The 22,093-nt window shown below is 41.6% G+C and overlaps 1 protein-coding gene and 1 long non-coding RNA gene across 5 annotated transcripts; one reads left to right on the top strand and one right to left on the bottom strand.

Annotated features, from left to right (window-relative positions):
• Positions 1 to 974: 974 nt before the first annotated feature.
• Positions 975 to 21,884, bottom strand: itpa (inosine triphosphatase (nucleoside triphosphate pyrophosphatase)). Of its 4 annotated transcripts, XM_060068041.1 has the most exons (8): positions 21,182 to 21,736; positions 20,922 to 20,979; positions 20,776 to 20,840; positions 2,050 to 2,123; positions 1,871 to 1,902; positions 1,655 to 1,767; positions 1,507 to 1,583; positions 975 to 1,394 (listed from the first exon to the last, which is right to left on the bottom strand). In XM_060068041.1, exons 1-8 carry the CDS (start codon positions 21,242 to 21,244, stop codon positions 1,262 to 1,264), a joined length of 615 nt encoding a protein of 204 aa, XP_059924024.1. In that variant the 5' UTR covers positions 21,245 to 21,736; the 3' UTR covers positions 975 to 1,261. The 4 variants fall into 4 exon arrangements, with proteins under 4 accessions (XP_059924024.1, XP_059924021.1, XP_059924022.1 ...); XM_060068039.1 differs by lacking the exons at positions 975 to 1,394; positions 1,507 to 1,583; positions 1,655 to 1,767; ... (1 more) ...; positions 2,050 to 2,123; positions 20,922 to 20,979 and adding exons at positions 17,863 to 18,839; positions 19,506 to 19,630 and having other exon boundaries at positions 21,182 to 21,307; positions 21,661 to 21,884; XM_060068040.1 differs by lacking the exons at positions 975 to 1,394; positions 1,507 to 1,583; positions 1,655 to 1,767; ... (1 more) ...; positions 2,050 to 2,123; positions 20,922 to 20,979 and adding exons at positions 17,863 to 18,776; positions 19,506 to 19,630 and having other exon boundaries at positions 21,182 to 21,884.
• Positions 15,537 to 17,692, top strand: LOC132469917 (uncharacterized). The gene is made up of 2 exons (XR_009528518.1): positions 15,537 to 16,752; positions 17,198 to 17,692. It is a non-coding gene; the product is annotated as an uncharacterized LOC132469917 (long non-coding RNA).
• Positions 21,885 to 22,093: the final 209 nt, after the last annotated feature.

Genomic DNA, 22,093 nt, shown 5'->3' with positions numbered 1-22,093 from the left:
AAGTCTTCTGATGGTATATATTTACAAACCATTCTCAATTTGATCCGCATCTTAATGTAAATTAGTTAAAATGCTGCATTTTGATTATATTTGATTCTCAACCATTACATTACATTTAATATTTCATGCAAAAATCCCCTCGAATGCCCCTATCTAGATTAGCCATTGTTGGAAATGCAGCCCTTCAATATTTTCTGCAAACATGTAGACAAGGGTTTCAGGGGCCAAGTCTTGACATTCAGATAAATTAAATATCAAGGATTTGTTTTACAACCAGCCACAGACCAAAGAACATTGAACATTCTTTCTTGATAACATGCGTCTCCTGTGCTTTTCCAGTAGCTGTTTCTCGTTCAAGACAGCCTGTCTCCTGAACCACTATGAGAGAAAACTAACTTGGTCTCAGAAATAACCAGTTTCTTTGGTGATACATGTGATACCTTTGAAAACTTGTTAAAATAGCATTCTACAAAAAAAAAAAGACATATTATTGCAAAATAAAGTTACAACAGACGGGAATGTAATGTAGTCCTCCTGCTCCTTACCCTGCTCATGTTAAGCAAGTCCCATTTCTACTCTTATCAACAAGGTTAAGGGTTTTGACACCAATGAGTGCAATATATAATCTTGTGCCTGTGTTTCTCTTCTACAGAGGCAGCATGCGCTGTGTGTGTATGAATGCTCACTCTCACAGCACGCACAGCAGCATCCATCAAAAATTAACCCTGTCCTCTCCATTAACAGGCTTAGGGTTCCTGATCCTGTCTAAAGACACCAAGCTTCAGGGTCCATGATTAGAATAAGCACCCTTTAACAACAGTCCTAAACAACTCCTTCCCGACACCAAACAACTCGTCTGGAATAATACTGCCTCCCCTCCTCAGCCTCCTCATGTCTGCAGCTCCCATCAGGCCCCTGAGCTCTTGCTATATTTTTTTAGAAGTGACTGGTAGTAAGACTTTAAATTGGTGAAATAAGACTTGACTTCCTTTATTCGGCTTCTTTTGCACATTATTCCTTGGGGTATTTTTTAAACGGTAAGTCCCTTACCGTTTAAAAGAACATAGGGAACATTTTAACTTAGATGGACAAATGATATATAAGAAATCACAATTAGTAACACCAAAATTGAAATGAAAATCTGGTACAATTCCCAGTTCTTAAAAATTATATCATGACTTGATACATTCAAATTAAAAAAAGTGTAAGTAATAAGTGACTCCAGAGGGTAAGGTGTGTCGATTATATAAGAAAAGTTAAGTTAATCTTCCAGCTTTATCTTTTTGCACTCTGCTGTGTTGTCTTTCAGCTTAGAGAAGTGCTCCGACATGGCGGCTAAAGCCCGGTAGCGGTGAGAAATTGTGTTCTTCACCTCTTTTGGAAGCTCGGCATAGCTGTGAAAAAGTATGTGTTGAGTAAAAGAAACAAATAAGTATTGAGTTGTAGCACCCCCTTGTGGCATTATACTGAAAAGCAGTTTCCCCAAACAAAAACATTCTCACTCACGTTTTCTCGTATCCCTCAGGTTGGAAGCAGGGGTCCCACCCAAAGTCTCTCGGTCCTCTGGGTTCCACAATAAGGCCCTATGTAAGATAAATTAGTGGGCATGATAAAACAAAGTAAGATAAAAACATTGCCATAAACATTAACAGACCTCTGTTGTCCCCCTGAAGAGCTGGACTGGTTCCTCCTTCCCAGCAGAGAAAGCAAAAGTGCAGAGTGCCCATGCTGATTTATCCTCAAATCCCGCCAGCAGTTTATACAAGCCTTGGAAATACAAAACGAAAAGACATTGAAATGACATAATCCACTCACATTCAGCATTATTTATGCTTCGCTATATAGAAAGCTGGCCAATTTTGTTTCTTACCTTCCGGTTTAAGTTTATCCAGAAACCATTTTCTAACAAAAAGAGAGAATATTGGATTCAGATTCAGTCGTAATCATGTGATACTAATTCACTGGTGGGTCACTTCATGTTACCGCAGCAAATATTACTTGGTCAAATTCAATCTAGTGTGTTATGGCCGGTATTTATGCTATACTTACATGTAGGGACCAGGCAGCCCTTCCAGTGCCCTGAAGCAGAGACAGGTATCTTCTACGATCACTGGTCCATCAACCTGAAACAAAATGGACAGCCAGCAATAGAATCACAATTAATAAATATAGTTGCAAGCAACCATGAAGGGGTCCTACTGTATGAACGTTTGACCGTGTGACCGACAGTATGACCAACAGAATGACTGTATGACCGACCGTGTGACCATATGACAGTCTGACCGACAGTATGACCATGTAACCTACAGTATGACAATATGACTGACAGTATGACAGTAGACTGCCAAGGGCAGATTAGCGTATATTTTGAGGAATAGAAGTCATCCGTACGTGGAGGTATGGTGAGCTTCGTTGGTATAGTAACATGGCATTGGTATGCCTTAAAAACTGGTTTAAGGCATGAACCAGTTTTTATGCCTGGTTTAACCCTAACCGTTGTCTAACCCTAAGGCCTAACCCTAAGGCCTAACCCAAACCCTAAGGCCTAACACTAACCCTAAGGCCTAACCCTAATCCTAACCTTAACCCTAAAGCCTTACCCTAACCCTAAGGCCTAACCCTAAGGCCTAACCCTAAGGCCTAACCCAAACCCTTTACTGGAAGTTAACATATCAAAACAAACACCGACCATGTTTCTAACGCATACTGTGTCAAAATCCACTGTCAAACGGACGTCTCTATTTTTATAGATATGGCCGATTTTGTCAGGACATTTTTTTATAATAACTAACAATTACAATAGGGTTCCTACGGATTTCGTAGGAACAAATGTCTAAAGGATCTTATGACTGTAGGTGGAACTGTCAGAAAATATAACCTTCCAAAATTAGTTTATCAGTTAATTGCTAATTGAGTAGTTCATATTAATCCACATGCCTTTAACTACAACAAGTTTGATGATGATGAGGTTAAATTAATCCCCCCTTTTGGCGTTAAATACAATTTTGCCTATTTTGAGCCTCTGGCAGCCATGTTGTTTTGTCAATCGACGATATCATACTTAGTAGTTAGAACCTTTGTCCCCAACAGTCACTAAGGTGGTCCCACTCAAATAAGGTTTGCACTCTCTGCATGGCCCCGTAACTGTAGAGCGTAAAGGCCAAAGTATACCACTCCGACTCCGTAATCCGTTATCTGACTCCGTAAGTAGCTACGGAGTCCCCTCGAGCATGGATGTTCTCCGTCGGGATGTCGGATACACAATGCAATTCGCCGCCCGATCAATCTTATATGTTGACTATAAACCATGTAAATAGTGTTGAAAATAAACTTCCAAAGGTTTTCAAATCTTATTTGGTGTTTTATTGGTCCTTAATGTGCAAAGTAAACAATGTACAAAGTAAATAAGGTGCAAGGTCAAACCGGGAAAAGTGAATCCAGAAATTATTTAGTTAAAGCAGTGATTCTTAAACTAGGGGTCGCGACCCCAAATGGGGTCCCGAAAAACTTCTGTGGGGTCGCCAATTATTATGATCCAAATTATTATTATGCCAGGTGAAACAAAGGAAAATAATATTGGGGAAAAAAATCTGCCTTTTTCTTATTTACACACAGTTAAGTCGAGAAGAGAGAACATTTTCTCATTAATTTTCACCGTTGACTTTCCTTAAAATCGTTATATAAAGAGTAAAAAAACAATCTTTCCTCACGGTAGTCGTGACCATAAAATCATTTGAGTCGGGCAAAAAATAATTTGGAAAACGGAAGGAATAAGGTAAGGGACAAGACTTTGTACATTATTTCTGAGAATGAGTGAAGGAATTACTCATCCCCTAAACCATTGCGAACCTTTTCGCAATGGTTTTGCAATGGTCACGCATAATAACATTACTCGTTTTTAATACAAATGAATTCAGTCTCGTATTCCAGTTACGTATTCATTGAACATTATGAATTATTTCCTATGCTTTTATACTACCAAAATGACTAAATAGCACTGACAGTGCTATATCATATATTTATAATTTTTGCATATATTCTATATCAACATATTTTTCAACATGTAGAGCTCGTTTCCTCTATAAATCGAACTTTCCGTTTATATAAATCCTGGTTGCTGTGGTAAGTTATCAAGTTCAGTAGCAGTAGCAGTCATCAACGACCTGACTTTTGCGGGTGCGGGTAAACGTTTCCATTAGGGATGGGCAAAACGATTATTTTCGTTTGATTCGTTCGTTAAAACAGATTACGTAATTTGACAGAGAATCACACAGGTGTCTGCCCCCCCCCCCTTTGCTTATAAGTATAGGGGGATTATTTGTTTATCAACACGAAGGATGCGCACGCAGAATGATCGCAAAAATATAATTTGTTTGACCGGTTGCCATGGTTATCTCTGTGTGGTTCATTTGCAGTTGCGGTGTTAATTAGCAACGTTGTCAGCTTACTGTTACATTAAACTGTAATCAAATAATGCGGTTATATGCTATAGACCCTATAGTATCTGTGGTATAAAGGCTGGGACGAATTTCAAATTATATATATGTACACTTTATGTTGAAAGTATAGACCGTCATGATTCCCATTGAAACAAATGGCGCAGTGATTATCCTTCAAAACGAGAGCTAAAGTGAAAAATGAATTAAACTGTAATCAGACAACGCGGTTATATGCTATAGACCCTAGAGTATCCATCTGTCTCGCGCTGCTGGTATGAAATGCTTGCCCTGGGTGCTGCTTTCACTACACAGCAGCAGGAGTTGGTTGGGCTTGATGTGCCGAGACAGCTTGTACACAACCCAAACCCTGTCTGGCCTCATGTGGTATGAGACTGTAACCCATTACCTGGAAGACATTAGGATAGGCGAGAGGAATAACAAACCAACTCCAAAACTCCACAAACCAGAAATGGTGGAAGGTTGGGCTTGGGGCTAGCAACCCCAACTCGCAAAAACCTACATGCTACAGAAACGTTGATGAAAACTACAGTCACACAGACACACAGTCACTTGCGGTGTCCCCCAGGGTTCAGTCCTTGGCCCCATCCTCTTCATCCTCTACCTCATCCCCCTTGGTCAGGTCATCAGCCGCCATGGTTTTTCATTCCATTGCTACGCCGACGACACACAGCTCTATGTCAATGCCACAGCTGCCAGCCCACCTTCAACATCACCGTCATCCCCATCAAAACTCACCACGTGCCTGGAGGAGGTAAAGGTATGGATGGAGCACAATTTCCTCCAACTCAACAGCTCCAAAACCGAAGCCATCCTGGTCGGCACCTCTCACGAGACCAAATCATCATCCATAACCAGCATCAACTTTTCTGGCTCAAATATCCCTCTCTCATCAACAGTCACAAATCTTGGCGGAAAAATGGACCCCCAACTCACTTTTGAATCCCATATCAATCACCTCTGCAAGACCTCCTATCACCTCCGCAACATTTCCAAACTCCGCCCCATTCTCTCCCTCTCAGACTCCGAAAAACTAGTTCACGCCTTTATCTCCTCCAGACAGGACCACTGTAATGCACTACTCATCGGGATCCCTAGCAAGAGCCTGCAGAGGCTTCAATACATACAAAACTCTGCAGCTAAGATCCTGATGAGAGTGCGCAAGCATGAGCACATTACCCCCATCCTCCACTCACTCCACTGGCTTCCGGTTTCCACCAGGATTGACTACAAGGTTTCCCTCCTCACTCACCAATGTATCCATGGACATGCCCCACCCTACCTCAATGGAACTTCTCAACCAACATAACACAACACTCTCCCGCCGCTCCACTCACTCTAACCTCCTCCACATACCCAGAACCAAACGTAGGACCATGGGAGATAGGGCCTTCAGTGCTGCCGCCCCACGCCTGTGGAATGCCCTCCCTGACACCTTGAGGGCACCACAATCCACTGATTGCTTTAAAAAAGGTCTTAAAACATTTATTTTTCAACAAACCTTTGGCTCCCACTCTTAGATATTTTTAAACATGTTTTATTTTTGCTTCTAACCTGTAGCCCTTTGAGATCTTCGGATGAAAAGGGTATTATAAATGAATTGTATTATTATAACTAGAGGTGCACCGAAAATTCGGCAACCGAAAAAATTCGGCCGAAAACGCAAAAAAAGACACATTCGGCTTTTGGCCGAAAGCCAAATGAGTGGCCGAATCGGAGGCCGAAAGTGGTGGTGACGCAAAATTATACAATCTTGTCTGATTACACAAGCAAGGAGCACAGGCCACCTATACGATCTCAAAATAGTAAAATGTAACAATTACGCCACCCCCTCTAGCTTTTTATAGGTTGTGAGTTGTTTTGTTTACCTCGCCATGAACCGCGGGAATGTTTAATCTAACGTTCATAAGCTAGTGAATGAGCGCTGGCTCAACCTGTCAGCAGAGGGAGCAGCCGCCGCGGTGTGTTTCCGCGGGACCTCCAGACCTTTTGCTTACACTGCAGTGCTGAGTTCAGGCCAACAGCAAATCGGATCAGCCCGACGCGTTATTAGATCAGGCCTGGTGCGGGCCTGCGTCCGTGCACACGTCTACATGCGGTAGTTAATAGTAGGGAGTCATTGGTTATTCCCGCTCACAGTCACCGACGTAATGAGTCGACGTCGTTAAAATACAAAGAACTTAGCCTCTGCCTGTGATGCGCGCGTTAAACCCCCCCCCCCCCCCCCCGTTAAAGACACCTTTTGGAGCTGTTAGGTTACCTTGAATAGAGCGCTGGGACGTGGGGGGACTGCGCCGGTCGCTCGGGGGGGACTCTATATGTATATATATATATGTATATATGTGTGTGTGTGTGTGTGTGTGTGTGTGTGTGTGTGTGTGTGTGTGTGTGTGTGTGTGTGTGTGTGTGTGTGTGTGTATATATATATATATATATATATATATATGTGTGTATAAAAAAAAAACAATGAATTGAAGGGCATTAATGAATCAGCTTCATCAAGAACACTTACCATGGGATGCAATGTCAAGTTCTCCATGAAGGATGCGTATCAGAGGCCTTTGAGGTCCTGAATGGGGTGCGGCAGGGATGCTTGCTTTCACCGTTCCTCTTATAGACTATGAAACAGGTAACCAACAACAGCCGAACCAGCATACAGTGGAGCCTGACCAGGCTCCACTGTATACTGTAACAGCTAGATGATCTGGATTTTGCTGATGATTTGGCACTACTTGCACACACCCACCAACAAATGCAGGAGAAATCACACAAACTAGAGATAACTGCTGCTTCGCTCGGGCTCAAAATCAACTCATCAAAAAACAAAATAATGCGAATCAACAACAAGAACACACCAATAACCATGGATCAAAACCAGCTAGAGGATTTAACCAGTTTCACATACCTTGGGAGTGTAATTAAGATAGAAGGAGGATCGGAGGAGGATGCCAAAGCCAGAATTGGGAAAGCAAGGACAACATTTAACATCTTAAATAAAATCTGGAAAAACAAACATATCACTCAAGACCAAACTAAAAATCGTCAACTAAACTAAAATGTCAAATCCACTCTACTTTACGGATCCGAAACCTGGAAGACAACCACCAACATACTCAACAAACTACAGACATTCAGCAACCGCTGTCTACGATGCCTCCTGAGAATCTACTGGCCCAACACCATCTCAAATGCCAACCTTTGGGAACTCACCAAACAAGAACCAATAGAGACCCAAATCAGGAGGAGAAAATGGAAATGGATAGGCCACACACTCAGAAGAAAAAACAAATCAATTGCAAAGCAGGCCCTAACATGGAACCCACAAGGCAAGAGAAAGAAGGAAGAACTAGAGCCACCTGGAGAAGAACCACAGAGCAGGAGATGAAGACGAAAGGGCTGACATGGCAACAACTGGATCGGAAGGCTCAAGAACGAATAGGATGTAAGGGTTTCATCGATGGCCTATGTTCCCTAGGGAACTTAAAGGCCTTACTAACAAGAGTATCCGTGGTAAAAAGGCTGGGACGAATTTCAAATTATAAATATGTGCACTTTATGTTGAAAGTATAGAGCATCGCGATTCCCATTGAAACGAGAGCTGGTAAATTGTGAAAAATGAATTAAACTGTAATCAGACAACGCGGTTATATGCTATTTGGGCATATAACCGTGGGCGTATAAAGACTGGGACCAGAAAATAATTACTTTCTCTCCATTAAAACCCATTCATATTTTTCGATCTCATTAGGTCCCAACGCTCCATTACCATTCAATGATCATTGAATAACCATTAGGGTTGGATTTAGTGATTAGATGCATGGTCAATTGTGAAAAATGAATTAAACTGTAATCAGACAACGCGGTTATATGCTATTTGGACATAGAACCGCGGGCGTATAAAGACTGGGACCCGAAAATAATTACTTTCTCTCCATTAAAACCCATTCATATTTTTCGATCTCATTAGGTCCCAACGCTCCATTACCACTCAATGATCATTGAATAACCATTAGGGTTGGATTTAGTGATTCGTTTCCGTGATTCAATTCGCGTCTGATGGGGATGTAGTTGATTATTGGATGTTTAACATATCAGCAAGATAATAGACTTGATTTAGCAATGATGGTGGGGGTCCCGGGTGTTAGGCTCTCATAAACAGAACACTGTGCAGCCCAAGACTAAATCTAGCTGCCAAAATTAACACTGCCTTTAAAACGAGAGCTGGTTAATGGTGAAAAATGCATTAAACTGTAATCAGACAACGCGGTTATATGCTATAGGGTTTATAGCATATATCCGAGTTGTCTGATTACAGTTTAATGCATTCTTCACAATTAACCAGCTCTCGTTGTGAAGACCACTAGTCAACGCGCCATTCGTTTCAATGGGAATCACAACGGTCTATAAGTAAGCATATTTGTAATTAGACATCCGTACCAGCCTTTATACCACAGATACTATAGGGTCTATAGACCCTATTCATCGTTTTCAGTCACGTGACTCACGCTGACCCCTGGAGGGCAAAAAGCCGGTTCCAAGATGGCGGCTAACACTGGAAACGCTGGAGAACAACAACGCAAACCTGTCCATTTCCAAACGGTTTCAAGCCACGAATATTTAAATCATCTCTCCAAAGAAGAAAATACCAGGTATATGTTTAAACTGCAAGTTTTGGGCACTTGCGACCCATACACGGCACCCGCCGCCGTATTTCAGCCGTTATAAACAGCCAAGTCCCTGCCAGACCTCCAATTCTGAGATGTTTACATTTATCTTGTGGAGAATCCCTCCCCTTACACAGCCGCCAGGATGAGAGCATACAAAAGTACGGACAGTTATATGTATTTTCAATCTGGATGGGTCAATAATGCTGCCGTTTGGGAGGTGAAGGACAAGACATTTTTCATTGTCAAAGCGAAGGTGAGTGTTAATTAGCGTTAGCTAACATTGATCTGGGTTGTTAGTGTCAGTTCACTTTTTCAGTCAGCATTCTAGGGCAGTAGTGACAATGCATGAATATTTTGGTTAGGTTGACACAGTCCCTTATAACATAAATCTAATCAAAACGTTCTTCCTCCCAAATGTCAGGTAAACCATTCCTACAGGTTAAATGACTCCCAGTTGACAGCTTGGGTTGCTGTGGAGAAAGAGGGATTGGTGCGATTTGGCCACTGCACATGTATGGCCGGTTTAGTGTGTGTTCACATGTAGGTGCCATACTCTACGCTTTGCTAGCAGCTGTGAACAAACTGAGTGGCACTGCATGCACTGATAAGGCCTGTAGCTGGAACGAGCCTAGTATGGCAGCCATAAGGACAGTAGGGTATGCAGAAGGGAGCCAGATAGGTTTCACAAAGGCCCAGAGAAAGAGATCTGCTGATGGTTGTGGTGACCTCCCCCCGGTCAAGATTCCACCTCCAACCCAAGATGAATGCACAGCACTCTACATTATGCTACATTCATCAGAAAGCACTGAAAAGCAACCGGTCAAAAGTTCAATTTTGTCTGTTATCCCTGGCCATGCAAAGAGGTATATACCTCGAGCAGTGCAAATGAACATCCCAGCACCCAGATGTACAAGCCCCAGCACAGGTCACTGTCACACCAAGAACTGCAGGCAAAGAGTGAGGAAGTGTTTACAGGGTTAAGCATAACAGAAGAACAGGTAAAATTTTACATCAGTCAGTAAATGTGATTGAAGATATGGATGTCAGGAATGTCTCAGGCAGTAACTATGATAGCTCAAGTGCAGAAAACGTTCTCCTCAGAATTCAATAGTCACTTTTTTTCTAATATTTTTGTCAATAAAAGCTAATAAATCACTGTTTAGATGTCACATATCACTAACTTGCTACTCTACCTTGCTAGCTTTTTCAAGTGCCGTGTCATAGAAAATGAGACAAGACCACAGACAAAATGTGCCATGTGGTTTGACCAGAAGGCAGGAAGGGTGACTGCGTCAAACATCCGAGCAGCCTGCCACACAGACCCAGACAAACCAGCTGTTTCCCTGCTGAAGAAACAGTGCTATCCAGTGGCCTACAAGGACCCAAACAAGAACACACTACACTCTCTCAGGTATTCATATCCCCTTAACACTGGATAAAAGCAACACACAAAAAAAGTGGAAATCAGGATTTTCAAATAGGGCAAAAGCAACCCCAAAAGAGCTGGGGTCTCATTTATAACCGTTGCGTACGCACGAAACGGGGCTGAAAGTTGCGTACGTGACTTTCCATGCCAAGGTTGTGATCTATACAAAACCAACTTGACGGGAGAATGTGCGCAGCCCTAAGCAAACTCTGACCCATGTGTACACATGGTTTGGAGGAAAAGAAGAATTGGCGACACAGATGGTGGGGTGGTGAACTGAAGTCATACGGGACAATTGTAGAGCGAGAAGAACGATAATGTTTTATCATCGCCCTTCATAAATTTAATTTCAACCCGTATCATGCGTTAAATCTATGCAATCACAATAATTTAAGTCAACTGCGTAATTTCTCAGTTATAACTCCAGAAACATCTCCTTAGAATATAAATAAAAATAAATTCTCTATATTTAATCCCGTCACTCCATACTGTCGGCGCGACTGCATGGAATAAAGCATCTGTCCAACATGTGTCAATAACATAATATTTTTATGTGACACTGTAAACACATAATCAAATGTCAATTAAATCCCAAGTGTGGAAAACCAAGCCACACTCCTCATTACAATCGTTGTCCGTTACTCTTGATGCTTTTCATGACAAATCAGGCATTAAAAAGGGGTTATGTTCAAGAACATTTTACGTGGGTGATTACAAACTGATTATCCAAGGTGTTCTCGTCAGTCTTATTACCGTAACCCTATAAATACAGAGGTGAGCGCCGTGGTAATGCTGCACCATATGGCACCAGGGGTTGACACTAACGGTTGCCCGCTTGCCCGGGGCAAGTAAAAAAAATGTTTGGGCAAGTTAAGATTTTTTCTGGTTGCCCGAACGGGCAAGTGGATTTTGGTTGGATGTTAATATAAAAGCTATTTATTCAAATGTTTTTAGAAACTGCAGAACAACCTTTTGTTCCGCAAAACCACACAAAATAGAAGTATTTGCAATTGATCAGCGCGCTGTCTTCTCTTCTCTCGGAAAGCGAATTAACAGACACGCATCGCTTCAGTGCGAATATAGCCCCGCCTTCTGTCACTCACTCGCAGTGCGGTCTCTGGCAGTGATTCGCTAAAGGTTAGCCAACACAGCTAGCATCTCAAGTGCAGCACCTCCGCGAACGGTTTAGGTAGAAGTTAAATGGAGTAGTGATGGAGGATTGCAGTTTGGAAGTACTTTGGATTGAGGCAAATTATCAAGGAAAGTCAAGAACACGGTTTTGTGTTTCATAACTGTGCACATGCGCACAGCAATAGCGATCTTTTTCACGAAATTGGACCCTCACAAACTACTGTATTACATGAAAGCTGAGCCTCCACTTATTCCAACAGTCCAAACCATATCATTCTGTGACTAAAACTCGCAAATAACAACTTAAGAAGAAACGTCCCCTTTTCTTTTAACAACCAAAAATGAAGTATTACCTTTGTGATTTTTGTCCACAAAGTTGATTCTGATCGAATAAAACCACCATAAACAGATTATCCAGTATCTGGGCCAAATTTTGCAACTTTTCAATCAATGAATAAGAGAAGGTTTCTTAGGAAATAGGTAAATTGCCTTCAATCAGAAAACATATTCTTCAGCGCAATCTAGTGGCCATATATTTATTTGCGAGTGTTTGGCTTGGTGCATTCGATTGCCCTGAACTTTAAATAGAGGTGTCAAGTGTCAAAATTGTAAGACATTTACCTTATTTGTGTCTCATAGTAAGACAGCGCTCCCAACTGATAACGACCAACTGATACTGATAATTATTTCAGGTGGAAATGTTATCTTCCACTTATGCTGTGTTCCGTGGCTTTATTCACTTTAACCAAGTATTATCCCCATTGAATATTTCACTTTCACTTTTGGCCCAAAGATGACATTATCGCCCTTGCAGTTGTGGAGATATAATCTCTTTACTTTGGGTATGTTCTTTCCTGAAAAAAACGTTTCCCCTGATATCGAAAATGGTATAGAATATCGATCTTTTTCCAGGAATAGTGTTGAAGTTAGAAAATCCAGTATCGTGACTGACAACCCTACTAGAAACGCGATTGTGATTATTCAGTTAGAGCTACAAGAAACTTGAAAGTTAAAAAATACATATCTTTGCTACTACCTCTGACATTTAGTTATGTACATTTGCATCAAATCATGCAGGTCTACATATAACTTGGCGATAGCTTTAATAGGTTGCAACTGTGGTCTGAAATCACTTCATGGCACGATGTGACCGCTCGATAAATAAGTAAACAAAGAAGTTTGTTATTTTTATAAACACATGTGTGGAAGCTAACATTCAGCTTCAGTCTGAGCTAGGATGATTTTTCTGAGCCCCCCCAAAACCAGGCCGGGTGCCTGGCAAAAAGAGGCCCGTTCACGATTCTGATTATAATTTGGGCAAGTGAACATTACATTCGGTCAAGTTGAACCTGACCTGTACTTGCCCGATGGGCAAGTGCTTTTGAAACCTTAGTGTCAACCCCTGTGGCACTTCTGGCGGACCATGCAAATGGCAGGATTCGGAGGGAGAGGGTCTTTAGGGACCATAACGATTTATTGGTACATAAAAATATGTACCTTTATTCTGGGACTGTGCGCTCCGTGCTACTGACAGAGTTCACTGCTGCAGCAACATGTTGCCACTCACTCTGCTTTTTGTTGTTGGCGATCCCAATCCCGTGACCACCGAACAAAACTACTTTTCGGGCCTCCATCTCACCCACAAGTGTCTCCACTTCAACCTCTGTGAAATTTCGCTTTTTTGCTTTTCTCAGTACTTCTGCCATTGTTTCCGACAAGACATAATACTTCTGAGTCTGTTTTATATGCAGATCGAATTCATGAGGTAATTTGCATTGACCATTTATGGTTAAAAAGGGGCGTGTACAGGGCGGAACGTGAAGCTGATTCAGCTGCGCACACTTGTAGGCAGTCTGTGATTTATAAAGCTAAGATTGCGTACGGTGTGCGTATGCAGGGTTTTATAAATCTGAATATTTTTTGGCGCACGCAAAACTTGGCTTTTGGGCGCACGTACACTTTTAGTAACGATCCCACGCAGTTTTATAAATGAGACCCCTGGTGAGGAAAAGCACGACAAGTGGCAGTAAAGTTTTTAATACAGCCATAGTCATCTTTCACAACATTGTAGGCTTATAAAAAAACACGACACATTAAATCTTCATGCAACTTGAAACGCAAGTGGTCTGCATGTCGATTTAAAATGTGGTTTTTTTATAAGCCCACAATGTTGTGAAAGATGACTACGGCTGTATTAAAAACTTTCCCTCACCAGCACTTTTGTGATTAACATTTACTTACCTTAACATTTACTTACCTTATCACCTTGCTGGTAAAACACAAATCATTTAGAATGACAGTGTACATTTTTCTGGTTTTAGATGGGGCACTGAACATGAGGGAACGGCAGTTGAGGAGTACACCAAAATGATGGAGAGCCACCACACCAACCTCACTGTCAGGAAGGGAGGCCTGGTCATCAACCCTCAATATCCATGGTTAGGGGCATCCCCAGACGGCATATTAACATGTGACTGCCATGAAATGGGTGTGTTGGAAGTAAAGGCACCCAGCAGTCTTGAGCATAGCACTTTGGTGGAGAAAAGTAAACAGGACAGCACGTTCTGTCTCAAAGAGGTTGGCGGTAAACTTTTCTTAAAGAGGGACCATCAGTACTTCTATCAGGTGCAGACACAAATTCATCTGACAAAAGCAAGCTAATGTGACTTTGCTGTCTGGGGACCGGGGAAAGGAGGCAATGGGGAAATGCACATTGAGAGGATTCTGCCTGATACTGACTTTTTTGAGTCCATGTGTGAAAAGGTTAGCAAATTTGTGAAGAAATGTGTCATCCCAGAGCTTGTAGCAAAGGTGTACACAGCTCCTATTCTAACATCACATGGCAAAAAAACATCTGAAGGCAAGGGCTGTTACTGTGGGGTCCCTCTACTGCACAAAGAAGACAGACTTGAGTGCAAGTCAGGAATCTGAAAAAGACAACTCATTCATAGAAGTTGCTTAAAGTTTGACACCACACATTTAAAAATATCAAGTTGGAAATGCAGTGACTGTATGCGTGAAATAGCTAAAGAGAAGAGGGATAACAAAAAACAGAACAATCTGAACAAAGTGTAAGTGTTTTATTCAACACAGGTGTGTGTATGTATATATATATATATATAGATGTATATAGACAGATAGATATATAGTACAGTTCGTTTTGTATATAGATGTATATAGTTACATATATACATACACACAGTACCGTTTTGTCTATAGATGTATATAGTTACATATATACATACACAGTAGTTTTGTATATAGTTACATATATACATACACCCACAGTAGTTTTGTATATAGATGTATATAGTTACATATATACACATACACACACACAGTACAGTTTTGTATATAGATGTATATAGTTATTTACAGGGTTCCCACTCTTTTGTAATGTTACATTTCAAGGATTTTTCAATCACTTTACAAAAACAAATTATTTATTACAATGGGACCAATAATTCATAGAAAAATGTTGTAAAAAGGTAATAAAACACTAAAATATTAAAAGTATGAATTCATTTTTGTCACTCTTGTCACTGTCATTTCATTGATGGAAATAACAGTGACTTCACTGTTATTAAAGTTTCTTCTCATGTTCAACCCAAAGGAATAATTGAAGGAGCCAAATTTGTCAGTGCACAGCACACAGACTATTTTATCTAGAGGTGTAAGACCTTCAGGATGCTCAGCTTCACACATTTGAATCCCAATTGTACTTTGAAGTATGGTGTACCGATTCCTTGCCTCACCGATAACTCTTTCCACATGTATCCTATCTGATGCAAGTCCTCGTGTGGACTCTAATTCCACTGGACCCAACTGCTTTTTGCCTCTAGTGAAAGCTGGGATCTTAAAGGAGCATTTCACCGGTGGAGGCATGAATATGTATTGAAATCGGGTCCTATATGTAGTCGAATAATAAAATAAAATTCTAATTTGGTGCCGTCTTGACCGAGAAAAGGCAGAAAGTGACTTTTTGATGCTTGTGGATTGAAGACAACAACTCCCACCATGCACCACGATGCACAGCTTCGCTGGCCACTCCCGCTGATCATCTCCGCCTATCGGACACCTCCTTGTTCCATCTACTAATAGAACAAATCAGCGTGGAGCTTGACCCGACGTCACTGGCAGAGAGTAATGACGCTTGCACAGAAGCATACGGCCGACATCTTTCTTTATTCTGGGTGGAAATAGTAACATAGTTACGCCATTAAATGCGTTTATGTAAACATTTTTAGCGAGAAGTGTGCATTTTACTTTCATAAGGTTCGCTCGTTGAATGTGAAGGATGTTTGGTTTGATAGTTATGACGAAGAGGGAACGCTCCATTCACTTGCATGGACAGCGTCTCTGGTTGCTAAGCAACCTCAACGTCTTGGCGGAATATCTGCTGATCAACACTACGAATGCTGGAAACACACCAGACACACCATGTGAAGTTATTTAACCCGATTATTGTTATTTATATCCGAGATTATTTAATCTAACCCGATCTAAACTCTATCATGCACCCAAACACGGCGGCGTTTGGGTTTCCTACCTCGGACTCCTCAATCCATCGCAGCCACAGGCGCGTTGAACCATTTTTGTGACACACAATGATCAAGCGTCAAGTTAGGCACGTTACACGCGTTTGGTGTGGCCGTAACATTATGCGGTTTCACCCAAAAAATCGGCTTTGTGTGGACGGGGCCAAGAAGGCGAATACGCGTCACCAAGACGGGGAGACAGCGCCAGGCGACTTACGCCACTATCTGCCAATGGATCGTGGATGCCTGGGCTGATATAACAGTCTCAACTGTGGTCCAAGCTTTCACGAAGGCAGGAATAATCACTGAACTGCCAGGCAACAGCAGCGACACTGACTCGGAAAATGACGAGAGGGATCCGGGCATGTTGGATGCCGTACTCGCCCAACTGTTCAATTCGGACACACAAGAATTAGAGGGATTCGTAGACGTGGAATGAACTGAAAAAGTGAGCTTACTGTTAAGAGATATTGATATTGATCAGATATTGTTAATATGCACATTAACGTTTGAACATCGTTACCATGGGAGTAGTCTGGCTGAACGGAAGTGGACAGCGTCTATTGCCTAGCGTCGGATTTGGCCGCGACTCCTCCCCTTCCGGTTGCTGGCGTTCCCGTATTGTGCTCCCCCTCAAACTCGGAAACTAGGCAGTATGGCGAGTTTTGAAGAGGACTTTGACGGCGCTGTAAAGTTGGCATGTTTGGCTCTTTCCGTCGAAAATTGCAAAGAACTGCAAAAGATTTGCTTACAGCATTTGCTGAGGAAGAAAGATGTTCTATTTTGCATGGACACCGCTGCTGCTTCCCGGGCTTAGCCCCGCCCTAGACGATTGTGATTGGTTTAAAGAAATAAAAAAAGGCCCGCCCAGTTTCCCCACGGATAGACGGCTGGAGGTAGCGTGGCTCCAGACCATTCTACTTGCTGTAGTTTGGTCTGGCTTTGCGAGACTACCATGGGAGTGACCGGAGTTGTCAGAACGCTTAATAAAGTTTGACTTTATCTGACTGTTTTGTTGACATTCCCTTTAGCACAGCTCGGTCTAGTCGATGCATAACGCAACCCCGGTCAAACGTTTGACTGCAGTATCTTCTATTCTATGCGCCTTATAATCCGGTGCGCCCTATATATGAAAACAGTTCTAAAATAGGCCATTCATTAAAGGTGCGCCTTATAATCCGGTGTGCCTTATAGTGCGGAAAATACGGTAGTCCTCGTTTGTATTTCTTTCGAAATGGTGAACTTTTGCATGGTGCCATCTTCTATGTCAGATCCAGTACCCTCCGCCAATGTACTTCAGTTTTATCAAGAGCCTCTGTTATCTTTACTTCAGACGCTGTGGATGTTAGTTTCTGCTGGTGAAGTCCCACCCACTGGCACTGCTCTAATAGGTCTGTAGCGTCAGTGGGTCCCACCCCCTAGAGGGGGGTGGGACTAGTGGTTGTAGTCTTACGAGAATCATCCCCTCTTACACTTCCTAATTTCTTGTACGCAAAAATCGTCATATTGCGTCATTGTAAACAGGAAGTGTTGAGATCGATACGGATCTCTCCAGTCTCTCCAGAAAATAAGGGAATGATGCTAGACCATTCAAAAATATGAGGGGGGGGGTTCTAAAAATACAAAGCTTATGTGAAATGGGTGAAGTTGCCCTTTAAGCTCAGCATTGTACAGACCAACTGAATCTGCCACATCAAACCCTCTATCAGCTAGTATGACATCACCTGGGTTGAGGTGATCCAAAAATCCACTTCTTTCAGTCAAGTGTTTGTCTGATGTTCTCCCACCCCATCCTTTTGATATAAAAGAAACTGTTCCTTGTGGTGTAATGCCAATTAGATATTTCATGATATGGGGATGTTTGTATTTTGAGTATGTCTGTGCTCATGCTCTTAGGTTTCCAGGCCTTTCAATAAAAATTTCAAAGCAGTCAATAATACAAGCACATTTACGAAAAACCTGTCTAAATATCATAGGCATTGACAACTGAAGCTCCTCTCGATTTGGCCAAAACAAAAGTGCTGGAGCAAGTCTTGCATTCAGCACTTCAATGGTGTTTCTAAATGTTCTGCTGGCAGTTGGAATTGAGATGGCAATGACAGGGGAAGGTTCAGTTTCAGCCTCATAAGAGTTAACAGAAGTTGTTGGACGGGAGAGAGGTTTGTACCAGTCTGCAGAAATGGTAACATAAATGTTAAAACTACTTGTAACTTTGAATATGTGGGGATTCCAGTCATTGCCTTCACTTTGTCATCATCTTTTTCAAAAGCCAGTTCATCAAATGTTCCTGATTTAATAATGTCTTTCAGCTTACGGTTTTTCTCCCTGAAGTCATTACACTCCCTTTGTAATCTTGCAATGTTTTCCTTGCATGGCTTGTTGTCACACTGTTGTTCATCCACAGCAGGTGGTGCAGGTCCAGCATCTGGTACTGATGACAGGTCAAGGAGGACATCCACTGCATCTTTCTTCTTTTTCTCCTCCACCCGCTTGTTCTTCATTCTGCTGTGCTGCTCATACCTTTCCATGTCTTTCTCCCTTTTCCTCTTCTTGGTGGCTGGAATGTGTGAGAAGATTGATTGAACCCAGTCAGGGGACAAAGGGTCGTCATATTTGGCACCTATAATGACACAAGAGGGTTTATGTCCCACATATGCCAACAAGTTATTAGTAACATCAAGAACATTGTGATATCATTCCTTCAGACAGTGTTAACTTAGTTGTAGTCTTTGTCAATTACTGAAAATTGTATTTAGTTAGTCCAATTTTGTTTATGTAAATGTTTACAGTAGGTAGTGGAACACAGTTTTCAATAAAGTCAAATTTTATTCCATCTTTTAGTCATTATGTTCTCAGACAGTTTCATGATACTGTAATGGATTTTGCTAAATGATATTTCTCCTGGCTGTAAGAAAAAAAAAAAAAAAAGAAATAAGTAACGTTATACTGAGCTAGCTGTTTAGACTTTGACATCTCAGCTACGCGTTTGTTACAGTACTTCATTCATATAACTAACGTTACCATAATAATTTATTCATGAAATAAAATGACGTAAACGAATAATATCATCTGAATTTTCCGAAAATTTACACTGCATGCAAATTGGTAAAACCCTCTCCCCTTCCTTCATCTGAATGTTGTTATCTTTTCAGACTGAAAATGATTAGCAAGGCCGCTGGAGTTGGGTGCATAGGTCCACTTAAGCGAACCATGTCAGAACGAATACGTAAATATATAATGACTGACAGTACAATAATTAAAATACTGTGTTGACTAACGACCTTACCTTTGATGAAATGTTCGCTACAAAGACGTGTGTACTTTGATGGTTGCCATTGTTTGTTTTCCCCAGGGACGGAGGCACATATCCACAACCTCCTCCTCTCTGGGTTTTCTTTCTCAGACGGGATTCTGTAAAAGCACAACCCAGGCTTGTCTCCTCGTTGATTTGTGCAGCCAATTGCACAACAACTATCTGGCATTTTGGCAAAAGTTAATCCAAAGCTAGCAAAGAAAAGTAGCTGGCGGGCAGCGGACCGGCAGTTGAAATAGTGTCTTTTGCCCTCCAAGTGGGCGTTCCAACAAGGGCGTGACGTCACGTGAAAACTATGCATAGTATCTGTGGTATAAAGGCTGGTATGAATGTTGCGATTCCCATTGAAACGAATGGCGCGGTGATTAGTCTTCAAAAACGAGAGCTGGTAACTTGTGAAAAATTAATTAAACTAATCAGAAACCGCGGTTATATACTATAGAGACCCTAGAGTATCTGTGGTATAAAGGCTGGGACGAATTTCAAATGACAAATACGTACACTTTATGTTGAAAGTATAGACCGTCCCAATTCCAATTGAAAGGAATCGCACGGTGACTAGTCTTCACAACGAGAGCTGGTAGTTTGTAAAAAAATAATAATAATAATAATAAAACTAATCAGACAACGCGGTTATAAGCTTTAGACCCGCCTAGAGTATCTGTGGTATGAAGGCTGGGACGAATTTCAAATATGTAAATGTTGAAAGTATGGACCGTCGCGATTACTATTGAAACGGATGGCGCGGTGACTTGTGAAAAATGCATTAAACTGTAATCGGACAACGCGGTTATATGCTAGAGTATCTGTGGTATAAAGGCTGGAACGGATTTCAAATTATAAATATGTACAATGTATCCTTTAAATACGTCCATGCAACAGATGGCCAATGTGAATAATAGATAGCTTGCTCACTAAGCCCATTTGTTTTTACCCCAAGAAACCGGTTGATTTCTGTCTCTCATTGGCTACAATTCAACAAGAGCGTCCTAGACTCAGTCCTAGAACAGCATACGATTGGCTGGCTCTCTTGAGTCATGACGTCTCTCAGTCGGTCCCTCCTCACCACTCACACAGTGAGTGAACGAACTGTCAGCGAATAGTGGGTCTGGGAGGAGTCGAATCTGAGAACGAACGAGAGAGAGGAACCAGTTCGGTTCATTCGTCTTAAAGATTTGTTCATTCGAACTGATACGTTCGCAACCGAACCACCGAAAAACCATAAGTATGAGAGTAATCAAACCTGACGTGCGGCCTCCTTACACTTCTGTATAGAAATCTCGTCTGGCTCTCCTTGGTATTCAGGCACTGGAAATAGTAAAAACGAATGTGAAATGTATGCTTTTAAATCAATTGACATTATTAAATATCTCTTTTCATATTACTCACAGTCAATCTTCCGGGAAATTAGTTTGTATGGAAACCTGTCACCCAGGATCTGAATTACCTGAAACCCAAATGATTTAGCATAGGTCCTCGTCGATTTAATTGCATTGGTTAGAGTATAAATATAGGTAACTGTATTTGGCAGGCGAGGCATCAGGCTAGTTTCCGAAAACATCAACAACATATCAAACACATTACACATGCGGTATGCATGTTTCATTGGTTTCATTGTATATCAGATAAAGTCACGAAAGCAGTCGTACCTCCTCAAGTTTTTGGGCATTTCCAGTGACAAAAACCACGGATCTACCGGCGGGTACAGCCATGACGAATTCGTACTTTCAGAGTCGAGCCGGTGGGGGTACCAGCTGCCGGATCGAGTCGGGGTCCTAGATGCGCAATAATGACGCACTTCCTGTAAACGCTGTCTTTTAAATGCGCATGCGCGTTTCATTAATTCCCATGTTATTCCAAAGTATTAACGATCTCCTTTTGTTTTCTAATCTATGATTAATAATCGAATGTACAAAGATTGATCAGATAATATTTGTGGCTTTAGATTGATGGCTAACGTCAGCTAATAAACGTTAGAAGGGGGGGGGGGCTTTCATCAATATAGGATTAGTTTTGTAGGGGATAATTACTTTAACATGTGAAAACAAAAATATATGTGTAACCGAGCGTTTTATTGTTGCCTATACTTGGGTAATATATAAAAGAAGAATCGGTTAACTCCATTCACCGAACGGGGCGATTCACTTTATTTCCAGCGCTCCCAACACATAACAGCGACCCTAACGCAGACAATTCCGTTCTCCTCCTTCAGAATAAGAGTCCCTAACAGGAACTGGGTTGCATATGCATTCATCAGTGCTTTTAGACGTGTTTCCAATGGCTTTGTTTGTGCGAAAGAACGGGCTGCGTTCAATGAAATTAAAACCAAAACGGATTGAGCCTTCTTTTTATGTCCTTGATTGAGCCCCGTTTATAAACATCCCGACCACAGGCAGCCAATAACTTCAATTGTTTCACCACAATAAAAAATATGAACCAATCAACGGTTTATTCTGTACTCTTCCGCTGGAAAATAATCCAATGAGAAAGCAGTGCACCCACAAATATGGTCCGGCTTGATGCATGACAGTTTTCTTCCATGCGTTTAAGAACGCTTAAAG

Source organism: Gadus macrocephalus, chromosome 12 (genome assembly GCF_031168955.1).
Source record: "Gadus macrocephalus chromosome 12, ASM3116895v1".
NCBI classification, from domain to species: domain Eukaryota; kingdom Metazoa; phylum Chordata; class Actinopteri; order Gadiformes; family Gadidae; genus Gadus; species Gadus macrocephalus.
Note: the sequence above shows the minus strand (reverse complement) of the source record. Positions and strands in the feature narration are given on the sequence as shown.

Bases quoted from the DNA above. Each gene is read 5' to 3' on its own strand.
- itpa (XM_060068038.1), bottom strand. From the start codon at position 19,833: ATGCATAGTTTTCACGTGACGTCACGCCCTTGTTGGAACGCCCACTTG. The intron at 18,840-19,505 runs GTAAGGTCGTTA...GTGTCATTATAG, and splicing joins TAGCGAACATTTCATCAAAG to GTGCCAAATATGACGACCCT.